The 24,768-nt window shown below is 39.7% G+C and overlaps 1 protein-coding gene across 2 annotated transcripts in view; it reads right to left on the bottom strand.

The window, feature by feature from the left end:
* Window positions 1–24,768, bottom strand: part of sik2b (salt-inducible kinase 2b) — a 90,043-nt gene that overhangs the window by 40,060 nt on the left and 25,215 nt on the right. For both annotated transcript variants that reach the window (XM_061680886.1, XM_061680887.1), the window contains exons 4-6: window positions 14,499–14,660; window positions 930–1,054; window positions 585–708 (exon numbers count right to left, since the gene is read on the bottom strand). In XM_061680886.1, coding sequence (XP_061536870.1) covers window positions 585–708; window positions 930–1,054; window positions 14,499–14,660 — 411 coding nt within the window. The remainder of the gene's footprint in view (window positions 1–584; window positions 709–929; window positions 1,055–14,498; window positions 14,661–24,768) is intronic.

The following is a 24,768-nucleotide window of genomic DNA, read 5'->3' as shown; positions in this document are numbered from 1 at the left end:
GGGACGACAGCTGAGTCGGCATCTCGATCTCGCTAGGGGACAGGCCAGCCGAGGAGGCACGGTTTCTGTTTACTCCCGCAACTTGCAAATGGAAGTGGAGCAGGAAAAGGATGACTCTGATTGGCTGCTGTCACTCATATTCCCGCCATGTTAGATTGAGGAAATACGCACACGGATGATCACTGAGATTGACCGGAAATTTATCTTGATCTCTGATCTCGATCAATTGCCCAGCCCTAGGAAAAAACTTATTTTTTATCTATGCTGCCGTAACACCAAATGGGTTATTTAAATCATACTCTTGATGGCAAAACTGGAATAGTTCGCAAGTATGCTAACAGCATGACTGCATTGAAACAGTTAGCAGCAGCACACATTTACACTGAAACAGACAGGCACTTTACAGTGCAGTCTGTCACTGTGTGCCTGTCAAGCGATCCACCTCATGAACATAATGAACCCCTGCGTGGTAGCAACCACACAAGAGTGTGCTGTCACATGGAGAAGACACAGTTTTCCCCTCAGGTTGACATCATAAGCATGAATACATCTCAGGCAAATCATGGCTAAATTGGGCTTCCTACCTTCAGTCATGAAGTAGGGGATGCGAAACCTTCCTTCCAGGACTCGCTGTCGGAGCACGGGCAAAGTGGGCCCGTCGAAAGGCAAGGCACCACAGACCAACACATATAGCACCACCCCCATACTCTGGAACAATCCAAAAGACAGACGATGCGCATAAAACTGCTTGTTACTACTTGAGGCCAAAATTAAGTTCGATGGCCAAAAAAAAATAAAAATAAATAATAAATCAAAATGGGGAGCAACATTGGCAATCAACACTTCAAACAGTACAATAGATATTGTGAAAGCCGTGTAAAAGGTGCATTTGTTGCTGGACTGTGGTCCAACTCATCCTCACATCTTACCCAGATGTCCAGTTGCGGGCCTTCATATTGTTGGCCCTCGAAGACCTCGGGAGCAGCGTACGGAGGGCTACCACACCATGTGGCCAGCGCCTCGCCGGGCTGGAAGAAGTTCCCAAATCCAAAGTCTACGAAGAATAAAAGGGTGGGACCACTTTCATTTGGTGTTGTCACAATACAAAAATGTTACTTTGATACAATGCCTGCATTAAGTACCTCAACACCAATTAAATACCAATTCAAAAACGATAGCACGGCAAAAACAAACAACAAAAGCAGTGGAATCATAGATGGCAAAACATTTTCACAATCTTACCATTTTCATGAGTGGAGGATATTAAAAGAAATGTTATATATATATATATATATATATATATATATATATATATATATATATAGTATTTAACACACACACACAGCAGCAGCTGAAATAAGTATTTAACACGTCACCATTTGTCTCACTAAATATACTTCCAAAGGTGCTATTGACCTGAAAATTTCACCAGATGTTGGGAACAACCCAATCCATACATACAATGAAAGTAGAACAATTAAGCTCAGAAATCCATAAAAAAATAATTTAAAATGTGAAATGAGATGCAAAAAGGCATGGAAACCTGCAATCTATCAATAATCAAACAGCAATCCAGCCCCTTTTCAGTGCAAATGAATATCAGCTAGTTCAGTCCGAATTGATGGCCAACAAAAAGGTCTCATTGCCAAGGTGCGAGTCAAGACACATCTCATGATGGGTAAGAGCAGAGAGCTGTCTCAAGACCATCACAAACGAATTCTTCCAAAACATAATGGCATTGGTGACAGGCGCATATCTAACTTTCTGAACGTTCCAGTCTTGCATGATTTTTGGATATCTTCCGCCTCCATGGCCTGTATGCACGCTCACCACGCAAGACACTATTGATGGAAAGAAAGCATGTCAAAGCTTGTTTAAAGTTTGCTGAACAACATTTGGGCAAGCCAGTTAAATACTGGGAGAATATAGTCTGGTCGGATGAGAGCAAAATTGAACTGTTTGGATGCCATGATGCACACCACGTTTGGAGGAGAAATGGCACTGCATATCACCCTAAAAACATCATACCCACAGTTAAGTTTTGAGGTCGGAACATGATGGTGTGGGGCTGTTTTTCCAGCAAATGGTCAACTTTGTATTATTTTTATTTATTATACTTTTTATTACTGTTGAAGGAAGGACGAATGGGCAAATGTACAGAGACATTATTGACAAAATCTGCTGCCATCTAAGAGGATGATGAAAATGAAACAAGGGTGGACATTTCAGCAGGATAATGATTCAAAACATACCGTCAAGGAAACTCTCCATTGGTTTCAAAGAAAGAAAAAAAAATCTGCTTGAATGGCCCAACCAGTCACAGGACTTGAATCCAATCGCAAATTTATTGAAATAACTGAAACTCAAGGTCCATAAAAGAACCCCACGGAAACGACAAGATTTGAAGACTGCTTGTGTGGCGTAATGGGCCAAAATCACACCACAACAATGCAGGGAACTGGTTTCTCCATACAGGAGGCGACTTGAAGCTGTCATTGTAAACAAAGGCTTTTGCAAAAAGTATTAAATACCAGTTGGCGTGTTCAATACTTTTCCACTGATCATTTCACATTATGACACACAACTTAATTTCTGATCTTATGTGTTCTACTGTCTTCGTATGTATTGATTACTTGGGTTGTTCCCAACATCTAGTGAAATTTCAATCAATAGCACCTGTGGAAATATATTTAATGAGAAAAATAGTGACATGTTAAATACTTATTTCAGCTGTGGTGTATATATAAATAATATACACAGTCCCCCTCCAAAGGTATTGGAACAGCAAGGTCAATTCCTTTGTTTTTGTTGTATACTGAAGACAATTAGGTTTCAGATGAAAAAGAAAAAGGTTCAGAATTCCAGGTTTTATTTCATGGTATTTACATCTAGATGCGTTAAACAACACAGGACAGAGCAGCTTTTGCTTGGAACCACCCACTTTTCAAGTGAGCAAAAGTATTGGAACAGACATTATTAAATTAACTTCAAGTGAATAACATTTAATATTTGGTGGCATAACCCTTACTTGCCATAACTGCATCAAATCTGCGACCCATTGACTTCACCGGACTATTGCGTTCTTTATTCGAAATGCTTTTCCAGGCCTTTACTGCAGCCTTCTTCAGTTCCTGCTCGTTTCTGGCGGTTCCTCCCTTCAGTCTCCCCTTCAGGAGGTAAAATGTATGCGCTACTGGGTTAAGGTCCAGTGACTGACTTGGCCAGTCTAAGACCTTCCACTTTTTACCCCTGATGAAGTCCTTTGCTGTGTAGGCAGTGTGTTTTGGGTCATTGTCTTGTTGCCTGATGAAGCTTCTCCCGATTAGTTTGGATGCATTTTTCGGAAAATTGCCAGACAAAATTGTTTTGTAGACTTCAGAATTCATTCTCCTGCTACCAGTTACATCATTAATAAAGAGTGAGCCCGTTCGAGAGGCAGCCATGCAAGCCCAAGTCATGACATTACCTCCATCAAGCTTCACAGATGAGCTTGTGTGTTTTGGATCATAAGCAGATCCTTTCCTTCTCTATACTTTACAAACATATTATTGACGCAGGGTGAAGTGGAGAAAAACACTTTTTTCACCTTTCTTACAGTGCATCTGCAATTTATAGAAGTATGTACAACCCCAATTCCAATGAAGTTGGGACGTTGTGTTAAACATAAATAAAAACAGAATACACTGATTTGTAAATCATGTTCAACCTATATTTAATTGAATACACTACAAAGACAAGATATTTAATGTTCAAACTGATCAACTTTATTGTTTTTCGCAAATAATCATTAACTTAGAATTTTATAGCTGCAACACGTTCCAAAACTCGGACAGGTGGCAAAAAAGACTGAAAAAGTTGAGGAATGCTCATCAAACACCTGTTTGGAACATCCCACAGGTGAACAGGCTAAATGGGAACAGGTGGGTGCCATGATTGGGTATAAAAGGAGATTCCCTGAATTGGTCAGTCATTCACAAGCAAAGAGGGGGTGAGGTTCACCTCTTTGTGAACAAGTGCGTGAGAAAATAGTCGAACAGTTTAAGGACAATGTTCCTCAACGTACAATTGTAAGGAATTTAGGGATTTCATCATTGACAGTCCATATCCTCATCAAAAGGTTCAGAGAATCTGGAAAAATCACTGCATGTAAGCGGCAAGGCCGAAAACCAACATTGAATGCCCGTGACCTTCGATCCCTCAGGCGGCACTGCATCAAAAACAGACATCAATTTCAGAATCAGAATCATCTTTATTTGCCAAGTATGTCCAAAAAACACACAAGGAATTTGTCTCCGGTAGTTGGAGCCGCTCTAGTACGACAACAGACAGTCAATTGACAGAGAACACTTTTGAGACATAAAGACATTGACCAAAAAAAAAACAGTCACTGAGCAATAAAGGGTTGCTAGTTATCTGGTAATTCCGGTACATTTTATTATTTTGTATTTTTGACAATTGTGCAAAAAGATGCAGAGTCCTCTAACACTTAGAGCAGTTCGAATGACTAATATTTCAATAGTCCGGTACAATAACCATTGTGCAAAGGGCGCAGAGACTTCAAGGAGTGTATGCTGTATAAAGTGATAATGCGATAATCTGGTACAATGTTGATTGCGCAAATGTTGCAGATACTCCTCAATCAGTGTGCAAATGGAGCAGATGCTAATCTGGCATGAATGGCCAGTATTGGTCAACAACAGATATGGAAATAGTGCAGCGTGGCGAGACAACTACAGTGAGTGCACGAGTAATATATCATTGGCCCCACAGAAATGTGACAACGAACTCAAGTCAAACAATTGCCAGCATGTTGTAATGGAATTGTAGGTTAGGTGTTTTAAGAAGTTGATTACAAGAGGGAAGCAGCTGTTGGAATGTCTGCTAGTTCTAGTTTGCATTGATTGGTAGCGCCTACCTAAGGGAAGGAGCTGGAAGAGCTGGTGACCGGGATGTGGAGGGTCCGAGAGGATTCTGCACACTCTTGTCTTAGTTCTGGCAGCGTGCAAGTCCTCAAGGGTGGGTAGGAGGGTACCGACAATCCTTTCAGCAGTTTTGATTGTCCGTTGCAGTCGGAGTTTGTAAAGATATCACCACATGTGCTCAGGAACACTTCGGAAAACCAATGCCAATAAATACAGTTCGGCGCTACATCCGTAAGTGCAACTTGAAACTCTACTATGCAAAGCAAAAGCCAGTTATCAACAACACCCAGGAATGCCACCGGCTTCTCTGAGCCCGAGCTCATCTAAGATGGACTGATATAAAGTGGAAAACCGTTCTCTAGTCCGACGAGTCCACATTTCAAATTGTTTTTGGAAATTGTGGACGTCGCGTCCTCCGTGCCAAAGAGGAAAAGAACCATCCGGACTGTGATGGATGCAAAGTTCAAAAGCCAGCATCTGTGATGGTATGGCGCTGTGTTAGTGCCAATGGCATGGATAACTTACACATCTGTGAAAGCAACATTTAATGCTGAAAGGTACATACAGGTTTTGGAGAAGCATATGCTGCCATCCAAAGCAAGGTCTTTTTCATGGACGCCCCTGCTTATTTCAGCAAGACAATGCCAAACCACATTCTCCATGTTACAACAGCGTGGCTTCGTAGTAAAAGAGTGCGGGTACTAGACTGGCCTGCCTGCAGTCCAGACCTGTCTCCCATTGAAGCTGTACATCAAGCAAGAATGGGAAAGAATCCCACCTACAAAGCTTCAAGAATTAGTGTCCTCAGTTCCCAAACGTTTATTGAATGTTGTTAAAAGAAAAGGTGATCTAACACAGTCGTAAACATGACCCTGTCCCAGCTTTTTTGGAACGTTTTCAGCCATAAAATTCTAAGTTAATGATTATTTGCTAAAAACAATAAAGTTTATCAGTTTGAACATTAAATATCTTGTCTTTGTAGTGTATTCAATTAAATATAGGTTGAACATGATTTGCAAATCATTGTATTCTGCTTTTATTTGTTTAACACAACGTCCCAACTTCATTGGAATTGGGGTTGTACAATTAAAATATTGATGTTGCTACAGTGCGATGAGGAAGGATAAAAAAAAAAAATCTACATTACACACATCACATTGAAAATTATATTTTTGTGCAAATTCAAGTGCTCTTTAGCAAACCTCAAACGCGCAGCAATGTTTTATTAGACAACAATGGTTTCCTCTTGCGTGTTTTCCCATGAACACCATTGTTTTTAAAATATTTGACGTATGTTATATTTGTCAATGGAGACGTTGGCATTTGCCAGTTAATTGTATAAGTCTTCAGCTGACGGGTTCCTATTCCAAATTTTATATTTGTAGAAATGCAATTTTTTTGGAACAAAGCCTCAGTCTGCTTGAATTATTATGCTCTAATATCATTAAATCAGTGGCATAAAAAACATCGATACTATCATTTGTCGTGACAGTTTTTGGAAAAATATATAGTCCTACAACATTTGCTATCATGACGGGCCGAAACATAACATACTGAGAGAGAACAAGAGCAATGGATAACAAAAAAATACTGTACAAACAGTATATAAAAAAAGAGTAACACCTGTAATATAAATCTGCAATATAGCAGGACCGTGAAGCAAGAATCGTGATATAGTGAAGGATTACTATATCTGTATTCCGTGATGCTAAATTGCAGGGACTCATTGTTTCCATGATAAGTGCATCCCGGGACTGTGTAAAGTGATCTGTGTGTGACGTGTGTGTGTGTGTCTGTGTATATATATATATACACATTTATACACACACACACACACACACACACACACACAAATAACTTGAAGCAAGAATGTTTTGCGGGCTTAAAGTAAAGTATGAATGTAATTGGTGGAATGCTGCGCGCATTGCATGTTGGGTAGCAGAGTTCTTTCCCCCGTACATCGTCAGGACCTTTGCAATGTAACTATTGCGCATGTGCACATTGTGATGATGATCATCAAACAATATATCGTGCAGCCCTAATACATCCTGTAAATAATATTGTGATGAAAATACAATTATTTTCAGACTTCTTTTACCACGTCAATCACAAACGCTATTAAATTTGTGATTGGATGATCAAGGATAGAGAGGAACCTTCGGGCACAAGCGTAACAGATTTCTGCTATGCCGCAGCGCGGAGCAGACAAGTTTTCATCTTACAGCAATGCATTACGCACAGAGTGAATGATCAACACGCACCGCGAGTACAGGCACAACATAGATCTTTCCGTTCGTCTATACAAAGACCATTCCACAACCCAAAATATGTAACTAGAGGTAATTTTTCTACGGAAATTTTGGACATAAACCGAATTGTACGTAAACCAGGTCGTTTGTAACCCAAGGTTCCACTGTACATATTATATACAGGAGTTAAAGCAAGCACACTTAACCTCTTTTCGGAGAACTGCTCATACCGGTTCTGAAAACAAGTTGTATTGTTTCATTTTTTACAATGAGGTATCGTGGCCCTTTCTCGTACTGGTATCTCGTGCAACCCTATTTCCATATATCAGATTAACATAACCAACTTAACTACAAACTCACTTTAATAAACATAATGGTGGTCTCCCTCTTTGTATCCAAGTACTGTGTAACATCTCCACAGTGTCTGTAGGTTTTGCATAATGATATATATAAGCCACATATTTGTATGCTGAGCAAATAGGCTCCTTATATGAGGTCACCTGCACCCCTAGACTCACATGAGCTCATCAAAGGCTTTGCTCCGACTGGTTGTCTGCGGAGCAAACAAGTCAGATTTTATCTACAGAAAAGTATGACATGGGAGGAGTTCACACATACACCAAACACACACATTTGGAGATTCCAGATTTAAAGTTCAAGCCGCAGTAGCCATTAAAATACACAGAGGGATTTTGAAAGAATAATATTAAAAACAACTCATTTATGAAGAAAAAAAAACATCTGTGAGGTGTATAGCTCCTTTTCCCCCCCCCCAGTTCCTACAAAGGACATTTTCATCCTAAACTTGTGATGAGCACTGTTTTAGATTTCCAGTGGCCAAAAGGGATTAAAAAATAAGGGAAAAAGAAAATCTAAAAGTCACAGGTCACGAAAACAAACTAGTATATTGTCCGCTTTGTACCAATGCCGTCCCGTGATTGCAATGGGGCCCACAGTAAACAGGGGAAGACAATGGCGCTCACTTAACCCTCTGCCCTCATGCTTTTTCCATCATTTGACACAGTTATATAAAGAGAGGAAAAAAGCAAAATGAATAAATAGTGCTGATTAAAAAAAGTCTGGCTTACATAATGGGGCTTGAGGTGATGTCAGCACATGCATGCGCGCGCACACACTCACACACACACACACACACACACACACACACACACACACACGGTGTGCAGTGTGAGGGCAAAAGGCAGAATATGTTCCACAATTCTGTTCGGCATCAAAACGATTTACAATTAGTGAGGAACAACGTCATCACAAACATGTGAGCAGATCTTGTAGGGACTTAAAACTTACATAATTCATTCCCTAAGTACCCATACTAATTGCAGCCATTGAATAGCTATGAATGGCAGAATCCAATGCGTCAATAGCAACCTAGTGCACAAGCTAATACTTTCAATCTGCACACAAATAGCATTAATTATGCTTCCTGTCAATTGGTAAAAACAAGAAAACAGTTGAAGATGTAAAGGATAACACAAATTGGTGAGACTGCATCATGACTACAAATAGTAGAAATGAGTTGCAAATTGCAGTCAATCAATAATTTGCGTGAGTGTATTTCAGTATGCGTCTATGCAGGTAAAGCAGCAGATGCATTAAAGCGAAGCACCATGAGACCCAGAGTTTATACCAATGGTGCTTGCTGTGTGATACTGCTGTGAAGGTGAGATATGACATGGGTAAGAACATTGTGGTTTTTTTTTTCCTTTGCTATTGCCAGTGCAGATTTAGCTTCAGAAGCTGTGACCCACTTTGTGGAGCGGAATACTGAGCAGCCCGTTCGACATCAAAAAGCTGCTGCACGCTGTGGGCAAGTTGCACAGAATGTGTGACACACACAACCACATTAGCATAACATTAGCCTAAACAATGACAAACTAGAAATTACAACAGCTAAAGGATAATCAAACTTTGTGTGGCAAGTGCATACAGTAAGTGTTACCATCATGCTATAGTAAGTTGACATCCGAGCTGAAGAAACAAACCGTCCTGTACCGCCGCCCATTTGTCTGACCCAAACTGTACTGTGTGGAAATTTATCAAACTGTACTGCTTGGTCAATACGAGGTTATAAACAACCTCAATTAGTAGCTAGCTATTGATAGCTAAGGCTATATTGTGTCTGCAGATATCTAGATATGGCTAAGAAGGATGGTTGAGTCATTTATTTGCCCCGATGACTCAACTCGAGCTTTTGTTGCATAAACATGTCATATGATGCACATGGTGGCGTTATGCTTGAGACTAAACAACAAGCGAGGTCTTTCTTGGTGTGATTTTTACCTTTGTTAAGGAAGTTACCATTTCATGCTTGTCTATTAGTAATGTTATGAAGATTACACAAACCACTTCACTGAAATCTGCAAAACATTGTAGAGCGATGTGCAAGGAATAATAATAACCCATTCAAGATGCATTTATTTTGTATTTCAGTCAAACATTCAGACATGCAAGAGGTGGGTACTTTAAAAGATGTACAATTGTACAAAAGATGGAATCATTTGTACAAAAGATGTACAATTGTTCCAAATTGGGGTTATTTGGCGTCGGTGGAGGTCTGAGTGCCATTTTAATTTTGCAATCGAGATTCACCCACCTCTCTACCCAGCCTCAAACTGTCCACCTTGCATGTAAAAAAAAGCTTGATGGAAAAATTGATTGAAAAATTAATCTCACCCCCTGTTGTTTCTGATGCCCCCCTCTTCTCTGCAGCCTACTTAAGGATGACCTTTTTTGATTGACTGCTACCTAGACGAGCTTCAAATAGTAGACCAAGAAGTGGTCTTTAGAGAGAGTAAAGACATCAGTGAATAGCCAGAAAGTTTGTTCAAATGTGTGAATGTTAGTAAAAAGTGTGGAAAGGATAGATGATACATGAACAACAAACTACATGTACTGTGGTCCAACAAATAATGGAAAAAAAAAAAAAAAAAATGGGACCTTGGGATTCTGCTGATTATAGATGTTTGTTGAGGACCTGGGTACATAAAAGATAAGGATATCCTGTATTTCCATTAATCTGTTTTCTTCAGCTTATCCAGGATCGAGTCACAGGGGCAGCAGTTTAAGGAGGGAAGCCCAGACTACTCTCTCCCAACCCACTTTGTCCAGCCCTCCCGGGGGATCCCGAGGCGTTCCCAGGCCACACTGGAGAGACATAGTCTGGGTCGTCCGCGGGGCCTCCTGCCGGTGGTACCTATCCAGAACACCTCACAAGGGAATCGTCCAGGAGGCATCCTAACCAGATGCACGAGCCACCTCATCTGTCTCCACTTGATGGGGGTAAGAGCAGCACTTCGCTGAGCCTTTACCGGATAACCGAGCTTCTCCCCGCTTCTCTAAGGGAAAGCCCAGACAGCCTGTAGAGGAAACTCATTTTGGCCACTTGATCTGTGATCTTGTTCTTTCAGTCATAACCCACAGCTTGAAACCATACGTTAGGGTAGGAACGTAGTAAGGGTGTGTGTTTATGGTGATGTGTTAAAACTAGGTCAAATTTCATGGGGATGCATCTACAGCACAACAATAACGATTCCTTTACTCAGCTGTAACTAGCAGAGGTGCTATTGATTCTGTCTCAATTAATAGAAAAGATTCTCGCATGCCCAATATTGACTGTTCATTAGGGTTGGGCATCGAGAACCGATTGGAACCGGGACTAACGTTCTGGTTATCCCGGAACCATTCAAAATAAAAAATTTTGGTTCCCAGTTTCGATGCGTAGTCCTGCAGCCCCGAAGAAATAGTGGCGAAAAGTAACCAAGAAGCGGCGTAAACGCACAAAGAACGGGCACGATGACGTGCTTGTGCCCAACGGCAGCGACGGCGAACAAAAGTGTGTCTTAACTTCGTTAAAATGAATGACCAGTTGCCTCAGTGCAACACTTGGAATAAGATTATATTGTGCAAAGGAGTCTTTCCTGATGTATAGCGTTAGACGCGCTCTGAGCCTCAGGCTACACCGCGCAGAGCTTCAGTGAAGTCAACTCAGTCACCTGGGTGAATGAAACAATAAAATAACTCTATGCCAACATTGAGACAGCTAACAAGGTAAACGGTTGCTTGCACTTTTGCACTGATGGTTTCTAGCGTTTATTTTATTCTTAAAACCAACGTAACCACCGATGACAAAAAAAACAAACCAAAAAAAATCAACAACAAAAAAACCAAAACCTTAACATTGGGCTAAAACTTAATCGTATCACCTTTACATCACAATGAATTGGGACAAAATTCACATAAACGTCTCACATTATCACAAACACTAACCTTGTGCCTCATCAGTGGGTAGGTAATCAAAAATTAAACAACATTTTTTTTTTTTTTAAAAATCACCAGGGCCGTGTGAAGTTACTTTTTGTGCCAAAATGCTGAGTTCCCAAAATAAAAGGCTACAAGCTTAAAACAAGAAGTCAAGTTAAAACTGGCACACATAAACCATTTCACGTGATGAAACAGAATACAGGGGCATTGTATATATATATATATATATATATATATATATATATATATATATATAATATATATATACACAATGCCCCTGTATTCTGTTTTAGCAATGATATATATTCTGTTTTAGCAATGATATATATATATATCATATATATCATATATATATGATATATATATATCCTTGCTAAAACAGAATACAGGGGCATTGTATATATATCATATATATATATATATATATATATATATATATATATATATATATCATTGCTAAAACAGAATACAGGGGCATTGTTTTATATATATATATATCATTGCTAAAATAGCTATTTTAAAAATGTTGTCAGTTCAGTCAACTCTCAGTCAACTGGGTGAGTGAAACAAAATAAAGTAGTTAAAAAAGTTAAAAGAACTATTTTAAGAATGCTATATTTAACTTTTAGCTGAAACATTAATTAATTAATATGAAGTCAATTGAAGCCACACGCATTGCCTTTCAGTTCATAGGTTTGATATTGATACTGGTTATAAAGAACCTCGAGTCAAATGTTCATTTTAGTCTATGCTGCGGGCTGCTAAGAAAATGGATTTTCATAATTTGGACACCCTTTATTTAAACCAAGCAAACGTTTTTGACACAGCCCCCTAAAAGAATTACAATTGAGAATCATTTGGAACCAAAATCAAACTAAGGAACCGTAATCGGAACAGTAATTGCTCAAATTCAAACGATGCCTAACCCTACTGTTCATAGTGATATTTCATAATTTGCTCTCATTTTAATGAACCATTTTGTCACAGCAAAGCCAATTTTGCATTCATGACAATAAAGCAAAAAACTAATTTATACTCGATTTATCATGTCTTCCATTTGTCAGAGTGCATTCTGGGTAGAAAGTACATGGCGTACAATGCTGCCCATCTCCTCCCCAGAGTTTTCTTCCCCATTCTGCCTAATCACTTGCCAAGTAATGTTCTGTTCATTGTTTTTCCAAAACTAGTCTGTGATGTGGACCACTGGTGGCGAGTCAAAAGTGTCTCTTTAACATCTCCAGTTTGTAATCTTGGGATGCATCTGAGAAACAGATGAGCAGACTCAAAGGACGGTGCTCTCTGTACTCTATGACAGTAATATGTTTTTTCAAATTTGACCTTTTCTGCTTGGAACATTGGGCATAAACAACCACAGCTGTAATTTAACGTTCTGGAACACTTTTGCTCCTTAAATTCTGTTTAAACAATAGTAAAACCCTGCGCAGTTCTAGCACCACAAATTTTACAGACCAAATAATAGAATTAATAACACCAGCCCTTAAACAGATTTAATAGAAATTGGACACAACAAGGTAGAAATATGGTGTTATAAGTTTTAGTATCAGGTTTACCTTATAAACTGATGAGTGGGTTACCGATTGTTAAGGCTATTCATGAATGGGTGCTGACTCGAAGTGGGATTCGAACTGGCGTGGAAAATCATTCATCCAATCAGAATTTCAGAGTCAAATCAGAACGAATCATAATAATCAATACTAACGAATCATATGAACAATATCATAATACTTTATTCTGACAACAGCTGCAACTGCTGTCATGCCGCATTCATTTAAAAAAAATACAAATTATTTCACGATTTCTTGCTTGTATTTATGGACGACACAGTCTTTATTTACTGTGTGTAATTTCTGTGCATCTGCCCAATTGTATAGTCGTTCATTCTTGCTGTTGATCATGGGTCATGGATGCAAATAGCCATTGCCGTCCACCAAGATGATGATCTCCACGGAAGGAGGCATCTAATAGCTGAGCCCGAAGAGCTGCATGGATGTTCATGGCAGATGACGACCGCGGCAGATTGAATGGGAGAAAGTTGTGCAAGATCCAACACAGCGTGGCAGATGACGAGAGCTAGTCGGCTCGATAGCTAGCTGGAGAAAAAGGAACCACACTGTCCCAGCCAGTGTGGATTTATGAATTTCATGGCACAGAGACAGAAGCAAAACCAACCAACTACCTTTGGTCACGGTATGGCGAGGGATCCTGGTTAAAGCAAGTCATTTTAAACTAAAAAGAAGCCCTTTGTGGAAGGAAAAGGAGCAGGGAAAGCACACCAGCATACTCTCTTTCCAGTTCAATTGATAGTTTTCAAATAATCAAACTGGATTTTTTTTTATTAGTTGGACTATGACATTTCTATATTTCGGAATAGTACAAGGAGTAATGATTTGATTCTGATTCAGAAGTCATTCATTACAGTCAACATGAATAATGAATTGAGATTTTTTAGGGTGAGCCGAGCCCTACCAATTATCATTCTTCCTCCAACTTTTAGAGTGTTATTCTAGCTCACAAACAAACAAATCCATCTGATGCCTTCCCAACTGAATTATCTTAATGATCATCACTTCTTCCATTCTTCCCCCCAACTCAGCAACAGAAGTGATATTCTCGCTACCTGGCTCTAAATACCATAAATTCATATTAGTATTAAAAAAAACACTGCTATAAACCTCCACACTAGTCTTGCATTCCTAAAGCTGGTATTGTTTCTTTTTTTTTCCTTCATCTTAAATGTTCCCCCCCCCCCCTTCAAATTTAAAGCTGCAGAGTCCATGGGGAGGCATTTTTTTTCTCCTTTCACATCAGTTTTGAAAAGATGGCCTTCTTCAGAATTTCCTCCAACGAACAGTCATCTCACATGCAACCCCAAACCACTTCCCAACACAAAAGTGTGAATGGCCAGAGCAGGTAGTTAACACATTTCTGAACTACGTCAGTGCTGACATCACAGCGTGGCCATGGATCAAAACCCTTTCTATTTCACACCCACGTGAGAGTATACTGGTCACTCATGCAATCGTACCTGCAATTTTGATGTTCATGTGGCCATCCAGCAGCAGATTTTCTGCCTTCAAGTCCCGGTGCACAATTTTGTGGTTGTGACAATATTCCACCGCCAACAAGATCTGCCAGAACTTCCTCCTGGCCTCCAGCTCACTCAGTCGGCCGTGCTTCGCCAGGTAGTCTGCAGCCAAATAGAGGGAAAAATTGTTAGAATGGTAATAAACAATGACAATGCGCAGGGTTTACAAACACAATCCAAGGTATTCAATCAAGCAATCCACTTAGTGTTACTGTATCTTTTTAAAGGATAATTTCCCTCCAGCACGAAACTGATTGGAAGTCGTTCGACCATGGCAAGAGCCCAGAAAACATTGACTCAGTGAAAACATCGATTTTCAAATGTGATTTAAACACCAGAAAAATAAGTGCCTAGAAAAGTAATTCATTTTTTGAGACAGTACAGCAAAACCTCAGTGAGAAAAGTCCGACAAAAAACAACACTCGCCTGCTGCTACGCGCATAAGGAAAACCACATCATGGTTGGTATCAACAAAAAAACTTGGGGTTCTCTGGAGCCGCGGATTTAATTTAAACATACGTACATATATGTATGTTACACATATGAACCGACAAGAGGCCATTATACAGTCCCTCATGATGTAAACAAAATATTTTTGTTGCTCGGCTAATGCTGAAATGCCGCTTCAGATCTTTAAACAAACATATCTTCACCAAATGTTACCCGATTAACACAATCTATCCATCAATTAAAATTTTTTTTTAATGCCTTTTCAGAAAATGTAAATAACTCAGAATATGGCCATGCGACTTCCGATTGGTTTTGTGCTGGACGGTCACGTTTATTATCCTTGTGAAGTGCAAGGCCGGCTGCCAACTGTAGTTTATGGCTCTGCTACATCACAGCATACTTTCTACAGTCAGAGGAGGATACTGTAATTTTCTTTCATCCAGAACCCCCTCTTCGCGTCCAGTGTCTGGCAGCATGAATGTACTGTGCCATCACAGCTGGAGGAGGAAGGGAAAGGGTGAAGCGAAGCATTGCTACACTGGAACAGGGTGTGTGTACAGTACGTGTGTGAGGGGTTCGGTGAGACTGCCATGGGTTTTTATTGTGTATGTATAGTACTGTAAATACATAAACATTTATTTAAGCATTTGATTTATCTGTTTATCTGCTTTATAGCTACCAGTAGATTGTATGACGTGAGACAGATGGAAGTCATAGTTGTTTAAAAATGGCATGCCGATAAAATATAGTGGAGTGTTGAGAAGTGGGATTGCAATTTCTAATCTTGGAAAGATTTGTTTTTTCCCCTCCAAGGAATATGCTTTCCCCCCCCCCAGGTTTGTTGCATTCAACTGCAAGGTTCTCGTTCATGTTGTTTGGTAACTCTCCGTACACTCTGTGGCAAGATTGAAGAGAAAATTATTTTTATTTCAGCCAGGGTTCCTACACATTTGAGATTTCAAAATTCCATACTTTTTTTTTTTCTCCTCCATACGCCCCTGGTGGCTGGCTATCTACATTGCGGGCAGTCCTACAAATGAAGCACTTTTCATTTGCAGATGTACCCGCATTATAAATGTAAATAAATAAATCGCCGACGATCAGGCTCATTTAATCGTGGTAACCAAAACCGCGATCACGATAAAAATTTGATTAATTGTGCACCCCTATGCTGATGAAAACTTTAAAGCAGTTCAAAGGGCATAAAATGTACATGGCCATCTGATAATGGTTTTGGTATAATGGCAAAAAACTAAACAGATTGAAGGAGCACTATTAATTTAAAAAACATCAATTGGATCGGTGACAAATTCCTCAGTGAACTGAAATATTGTTGTGGGTGATCTTTATCCTGTGATGGAGCATTCTGTCCCACATTGGGGTGGTCCATTCTAGGAAGCCAGTGTCCCAAATCAGAGCCTCTCTAAATGGTTTGATAAGTATTAAAGTGATACAAATCATATGATGAGTCCTTCACAGTCAACCGATCTCAAACCAATTTAACACCTTCAGGACATGTTGATGTGATATGTGGGATACTGTATTCATTACTTTTGGACCTTTTGTCTATTTTAGTAGTGCCAATACGTTAATAGGAAAATCTTGGTCACTGTAAAGATCACACCAAGCAAGACAAACATTTGACCTACATTGCGTTACATTGTCATGAAAACGCACATCAAATATGTTAAGTAGAGCGCCATATTTCCCGTGGGCAAACAACACGTGACAAAATAATCAAGGACTCTCCAGTCTCATAGAATAAAAGCATCTCAAGGCTATAACACTCGTTAAAATTTTCCACGAGAATGTCATCGAGCGCATGGTTGATGAATTGCTAACATCAGGGGGGAAAAAAAATAGATACTGATTAGATAGTAGGTGGTACATTCCAAAGAGAATGACATTCACTTGACTAGGGCAGCTCTTATATTTTCATGCAAAGTTTCTAATCAAAACAAACGCCACACAGGGGAATTTGTTGAGGAGGTCCAACAGAACAGGTCTGTAAATGAACGTAATCTCTTCATGCTCTTCTGAGGCTACAATCAAACGCAAAGTGAACTGCTCATCTTTGTCACCTGGCATGATCATTCGATCTTTGGTTATCTAAGTGACGCTTGCATGGACGGACGGTACCACACTGATTCTACTGGGAGATGCCTCAGTCACACCATTGAAATCTGAGATAAGGTCAACTCAGTAAACGCCCACTTTTCTTGTCATCAGTTTTTGCCACTACATTTCACTGACATTCCATTGTCTCCCGTCATCGCACAACTCCTGAATGAATGAGGCTTTACAGTATTCAGGTATTACTCAATGGATTGTCCAAGCAAATGTGAAGGCAAGGAGACGCACAGTCATTCATTTATGGACAACACACCTTTCAGAAATGAGTGATTTTAGCGATACAATGTCGATAGGGCTTAATTCTAAACAAAGCAGTGACAAAATGATTAGATTAGACCTCACTTACTGTATGTATTGTCACAGAGAACTGATGCAATTGAGAAAAAGGCTATCAGAGACTTTTTATATTTATAAATCACTATCACTAACTGATTTGGGATTGTAGGTATAATGTAACAAGACACTGGATATAATTGGGTAGATTATACTGTTTTAACAACACTTGAGAAAATAAATTAAATCAAACTGCATATGTAAATTATATCCCTGTAAAGTTTTCTCGGAAAAATTCCCTTGACCGGGTAATATCAATGACAGGACTTTGTGCAAAAGCACATTAAATTAAAAGTTACAAATTTTCAAAGGTGGGTAGTAACTTTTTAAAGTTAACTTTAAAGTTTACTCAAGTAATATTTTGGATAAATTGTACATGTCAGAGTTGTTTGAATGCATGATAATTTTTACTTTTACTTAATTAAGAAGAATTGATAATTCTACTGCGTTACAATGATCGATATGCCACTTTCTACTTTTATTGATACATTATTGCATGCGCAATCTATTTTTAGACTTCATCTTTGACTTCCGCGTAGGGCGCCGTTGTGCCAATCCAACGTGATCACGGGTGTCATTTGGCTCAGACCGCACACAAAGCCTTCGCAAGCCAATCAAAATGAGCCCAATGCATGTCTTCTTTGTTTCTGGGCACTTAAAATTTTAAATGGTGGCAGGTGTTTGTACTACCAAATATGATTTTTTATTTTATTTGACATTCATAATCTGATTTTGTTTCGGTGGAAAACTGGTTAGCACATCTGCTTCACAGTTCCGAGGACTCTGGTTCAAATCTGGCCTCCCCTGTGTGGAGTTTGCATTTCTCCCCATGCCTGTGTGGGCTTTCTCCGGGTACTTCGGTTTCTTCCCACATCTCAAAAACATACATGGTAGGTTAACTGAAGACTCTAAATTTCTCGTCGGTGTGAATGTGAATGGTTGTTTGTTCATGTGTGTCCTGCGAGTGGTTGGTAGCCAGTTCAGGGTGTACCCTGCCTCTCGCCCAGAGTTAGCTGGGATAGGCTCCAGCACGGCAGTGACCCTAGTGAGGATAAGTGGCATGGAAAATGGATGGATCCTATTATTATTATTATTAGTTTTTTTTAAATCAGATGTTACTCACCAGTTACTCTTGAGTAGTTTTTCACTGAGTAGTTTCTTACTCTTAAATATTTGGAGGACTACTTTTTACTTTTGAGTAATATTATTCTACAGTACTAACAGTACTCTTACTTGAGTACAATATTTGGCTACTCTAACCACCTCTGCTAATTTTCAATCAAAACTCATTGACCTACATTTAACCTACACAGAGAGACGCACGTGATATTAGGGAGATTACAGACATTGTCCGAAGACAGGATATTTACCATAACTACAACATGCATAAACTTAAACACTGACCCCAAAAAATGTTGTTTCCAATTGAGCACACATAATTTGGACCCCAGATGGACAAGCCATCCTTAATTGTCTGGCTATTAAGTTAGAAATGAGTGCCCAAACCGAGTCAAACAGTTAACATCCTAATACAATGTTGGACAGGGCAAAGACCATGACACTTTGAGGCATGCTTCCTGGGAAGCGAACAGAACAAGCATGCATCATGGGGATATTAGGGAAGAGATCAACATTCGCTATGCTATGCCAAAGAGCTGGCTGAGGAATTGAGTCTCTTAACAGCTGCTCAGGTATAGATGGGACAAAGCAGTAGGGCGGATTGCTGGTTGAACCTTGGCCTAACTTCAGATCGCACCGCGGGGGAAAGAACAGCGAGAGTCTGTGGGTGTGGAGGACAAGGGGCAAAAACACTCAAGTATTTTTCCACATCAGTAACTGATAGCCAAGCTGTTGAAATGCAGAAACCACAAAGTCACATCTACGCGCATGCGGAGAGACGGCAGTGCTTGTTTCATTCCGGAGCACTAAGCGCTTAAAATGGCTTGGAGCCAGCTGGAGGTTGGCTCGGTTTTAGCGTCCAAGTGTTTGGTTGAGACAGGTACATTTAAATACCTTTTAAAATAAATGTTTATTTTGCCGATAGCATGAAACGACATCTAATCAAAGATAAATTATTAAACCCCTTTGACACGTTCATCGATATCCCTTTCAGGCAGCGCTACCTTGAGGAGATCCTCTCAAACTCGAAGGTTACTATTCAAGGATTGGCAATTTTAAGACATATCAGGAATTTGTCAGTAGATATAATTTTATACTATCTTCATCCTATTCCAGTTTGGTGATTACAATTCATTACTGAAAATTAGAGCTCTATTCAACTATAATCCCAGATTCATGGCTGTGCTTTTAGAAGCATTAAGTCTTGATGTTATTCCATGTGCTGTTATAGTTTTATATTACAGTTAATCTTTTATATAAGACTAACTTAATAGTAGTCTGAAACGAGTATGTTTAGATTATAGTCATAGGTTCTACTTTAGTCTTTGGTTTCTGACAGTAAAGGATGTCAATCCAACTGTATTGTTATGGTTGATTGACAATTTAACGTACAACTCAATGTTGTGCAATGCACTTGTAGAAATAAAAGCATAGCAGCAGAACAGGGGAATCAGAACTGCAAACTTCGAGTGGACTACTACTCACCACAAGCCAACACCTACAAAGCTACACACCCAGCCATAATGTGCATCCATCCATCCATCCATTTTCTGAGCCGCTTCTCCTCACCAGGGTCGCGGGCGTGCTGGAGCCTATCCTAGCTATCATCGGGCAGGAGGTGGGGTACACCCTGAACTGGTTGCCAGCCAATCGCAGGGCACATACAAACAAACAACCATTCGTACTCACATTCACACCTACGGGCAATTTAGAGTCCCCAATTAATGCATGTTTTTGGGAAGTGGGAGGAAACCGGAGTGCCCAGAGAAAACCCACGCAGGCACGGGGAGAACATGCAAACTCCACACAGGCGGGGCCGGGGATTGAACCCTCAGAACTGTTAGGGTGACGCTCTAACCAGTCGGCCACCGTGCCGCGCCATAATGTGCAATCTTCTTCAAATGTTAAGGCATTGTTTTATGCCTGTACTATTGATTTTAAAGAATACACACGGTAGTAAAGGTCAGTTCCTTGCCAGTGCTCTGCTGGGTTTAATTTTCAAACAATCATCATCAAACTATTTTTGTCAGCGCAAGAGCCCTACTGATGATAACTGATACAAAATGCTTGAGGTAACTGGGGTCGAACATCATCCATCCATCCATCCATCCATCCATTTTCCATACCACTTATCCTCACTAGCGAGGGTGTGCTGGATCTTATCCCAGCTGACTCTGGGCAAAAGACAGGGTGCACCCTGAACTGGTCGCCAGCCAATCGCAGGGCACATATAAACAAGCAACCATTCACACCCATTGACCCACATTCAAACCTACGGGCAATTTAGAGTGTTCAATTAACCTACCATGCATGTTTTGGGGATGTGGGAGGAAACTAGAGTACCCAGAAAAAAACCATGCAGGCACATGCAAACTCCACACAGGCAAGGCTGGATTTGAACCCAGGTCCTCAGAACTGTGAGGCAGATATGCTAATTAGTCGGCCACCAGGGTCTAACATAATACTGTTGTTTAGTTTTCAGGTTTCGACGGGTCTGATATCTAATCTGTGATCATTTGACAGGGACATCACGCTCCTGACTATGACAATTTTTTAGATCCTTCCTATGGAATGAATATATACATCTTTTAAAAAATAGTTTTCTCAGTATGTTTGAGCTATGGCCTATGACCAATATGGTCTGTGATTTCAATAAATAAGATATGCATGTGCACATAATTTGTTGATGCAACACTGGTTGTGCAACAACACATGACATTCCCACAGACATGGCAGTGATGTATCGGTCTTGTTCAATATGTATATAAGCTTTTGTCCTTGGTGAGTTTTACCAATCTTGTAACAATCTGTCGTGTCCATAACGAAACAACTGCCAGTGGGATTACTTTCCTAATGACTCCTTTGTAGTAGGTAGGTCAAACATAGCCTCGGCTATCTGCTGCCATTTTAAAAGGACATACCTAAGATACATTTCAGATTGGAAGCAAAGTCGCGCATTGTAAGAAGATATTCAGGTTATTATAGTTGAGTGCCTATTGTCACTTAAAATACAACATTGCCGAAATATGGGTGATTTGTGTATAGTAACAAAAAAGATATACCGGTAATTGAGATTAAAAGGTTTACAGTTCGCTGAAGTATGGAAAAAGATGCAAATCAACAATTTAAATGTGTTAGTAAAACCCATTTGGTGCAGTCATTGCAGTTTTTAATCATGTTTATCATTGCAGTTTTTAATCATGTTTAACATCAACGGCAGAGCTGCAAGACAGTGGTGTCCAAACATTTGTAATGACCCTTTGATATGCCAGAGGGTTTATGAGCAAACACAAATTGACAGTTTATGGAAATAAGGCAGTGTGTCAAAAATAGGATTTCTTTGAAGGCAACAATGTCTTCTTCCTTTCCCATCAGGCAAACGAGAGATCTGTGTAAGTGAACAAGCTCTCTGTCAACTTCAACGCTCCCCTCATCACAACAGTAGTGCTTTCTTAAATATGCATGCCCTACATTTCCTCACCACCTTCCAAATTCAAATGGGCATCTCCACACACTTCTCTATTCCCTTCTGCTTTCTTTTTCCATTGAGCTTACACTCACTGGACTACTGCTTTGCATTTGACCCAATTTCCAGGTTTGATCTGTCCAGTGGTTTTGCAGTATTTGAGGAGTGGCAAACACAAAGCCACATCAGTAAACAGAGGGTGTCAACCCAGCCCTTGGGCAAGAATAAAGACAGCCATTTTCAACTTCTTGTGCCAAACTCTGCTTTCATATACAAGTTGTGTAAGAGAGGCCCCAGGACTGGTGTCACAAAAGATATGCAGTGGAACCTTGGGTTACAAACTTAATTGGTTCCGTGAACCCGTTTGCACTTCGAAACATACTTAACCCAAGGTAATGTTCCCCAGTGAAATTAATGGGAAAGCAATTAATCCATTCCACCACCGAAATTAAATTATACTTACTTTTTTAATCAGTGTGTGGTTAAAAATAAATATAGTGCAATGTAGAAATAAGTGAATACACACTATTTTAAATAAATAAAACACTAAAATATAAGTTTATTGTTCATCAACTTTAACCAAGGAGGCAGAGGGGAGGAGGACTACAGCTCCTTGAAGAAGAGCCTTGTTCAAAAATAACACTGGGAAATACGGATTCAGGTGTTTTTGTTTTCTTTTGTCTGTTTCTTTTCTCATTCATTGGTTGATTTTGGCACAACAAACCGATCCAGGGAAACTTTTTTTTCTGTTCAGAAAGAAACAAATAAATAAAAATAAAATCAAAGTAGGACATCACATTATCATTTAAAAGATTAAATGCTCTGTTTGCCAATTTGCTAGATTATTATTTTTTTTATTGCCTAGCTCACGCTTTCACCAGCGACCACTTTTCCATTTTTATCAGTCTAATCAAGAGCAAAAAACAACAACAAAGATAGAGTGCCTACCTTTTTAGTGGCATTGCGTGACGCACAGTCAACGAGGGTTGCACAATGAATATATCTTTCTCCTCATCTATGAAAAATACTTAATAACACTATCTTTAGCAGTTTCCCTTTTTATCTTGGGTGCCATTCTGACTGTTTAGCCCTTTGATTACTTTTTTATAAAAAAGTCCGCACGATGACAGCGCAACCTCCTCCAGTCTACATTCATAATGTGGCGGTTGCTGTTCACATCTTATTGGCTGAATTTGCGTATGTGCGGAATTTCCGCCTAGGAACGCCTCCATGTAGAGCGATTTTAGAAGTGATTACGCCAACATTAACTGTTTGTTGTTTTAATTAAAAAGACTCTACAATCCGATTAATATACATACTGTAAATAGTGTTTTTGGACAAAAATAAAATGACTTCAAGACTTTTTTTTAACATCAATCATAAACGCTATCAAATTTGGGGTTGAATGATTGAGGATGTGGAGGCGGAACTTGTGCCTCGAACAGATTTCCGCCATACACCACGGAGCAAACAAATCGTTTTCACCTTACATCCAAACATTATGAGTCAATGATCATCATGCAGCATGAGAAGCACAACATAGATCCTTCAGTTCTTCCATACCAAGACTGTTCGCAAATAATACGTAACTAGAGGTACGTTTTTTTTTTGCGAAAATTTTGTACGGAACCCGAATTGTTCGTAAACAGACGTTCGCGACGCGAGCTTCCACTGTATTTGAAGCCCAAACAACAGGTTTTCCCCTTCCAAGTAATCGCTTTGGAGTATATAACTAATTGCAGCTCTCTGCAGCCAATGAACAATTATCCATATGCTTTTATCGACATATCTTCTGTGTCAGGTCGTCAAGCAGTGAACAGAGTGATAAACAATGAGACCAATCTTGCTAGGGAGAGTTAGCTACGGTGACACGGCCAAAGAAAGCAAGACAGTAGAGTCCAAAGTAGAGCTCCACGATATTTTGTTTGAACATCGTCATCGCGATGTACGTGGTCGCAACAGTCACATCACAGTTAAGTAATGTATTTATGATCCAGACTTACTGACTGTAAGGTGGATCAATTCAAACTACATTATTTCTGTTGGGAAAAATTGCAATATGAACAAACTGACCTCTGATGTTCGACTGCACATGATTGGATTGTCTTTATGATAGGAAAAACAATGTAATAAAACATTTTCAATGTAGTCTATATCTGCTGAGTCAAAGCAGCGACTACTGCAACTGATGGCATATATACTAGCTCTTGCATAACGATATTCCATTGTGCAATCAGGGCAAAGGGGTCAGAGGAATCAGGACACAATGGTTTTATAAATCCTGGTGATTTAAGAGAGACACAGTGTCAGCTGTACATGCATGCACGTATGATTACTTTCTTTGTGCATCATCTTAGCCTTCTCTTTTTATTATAATTATTTTTTTGTTTTCTTACTCTCTGCTACCCAGCTCTCTGTTGGTCACATGAGCAGGAGTGGCAGTTGCTGAGTCAACATCACAAGTGGAACACTGGCCTCAAAGACACACACGACCATTACGTTGACTTGAGAAATCCATCCATCTCAGGCCAACCGTGTCTGGATTTAGGCTTCATACATTCTCAGACTGCCTAATACGTGAGGCTAATATGTGGATCATGATCTGTTTACAGGTAGGTCACATCAGATCGAATTGATCTTGTCATGCCATTCCACTGGGTCCAGACTCTTATAGTCCATGTCAATGTTTTGTGCCACAATATTTCCCTG

This window comes from Phycodurus eques, chromosome 7 (assembly GCF_024500275.1).
Source record: "Phycodurus eques isolate BA_2022a chromosome 7, UOR_Pequ_1.1, whole genome shotgun sequence".
Lineage (NCBI taxonomy): Eukaryota > Metazoa > Chordata > Actinopteri > Syngnathiformes > Syngnathidae > Phycodurus > Phycodurus eques.
This window is presented reverse-complemented; position numbering and strand designations above follow the sequence as displayed.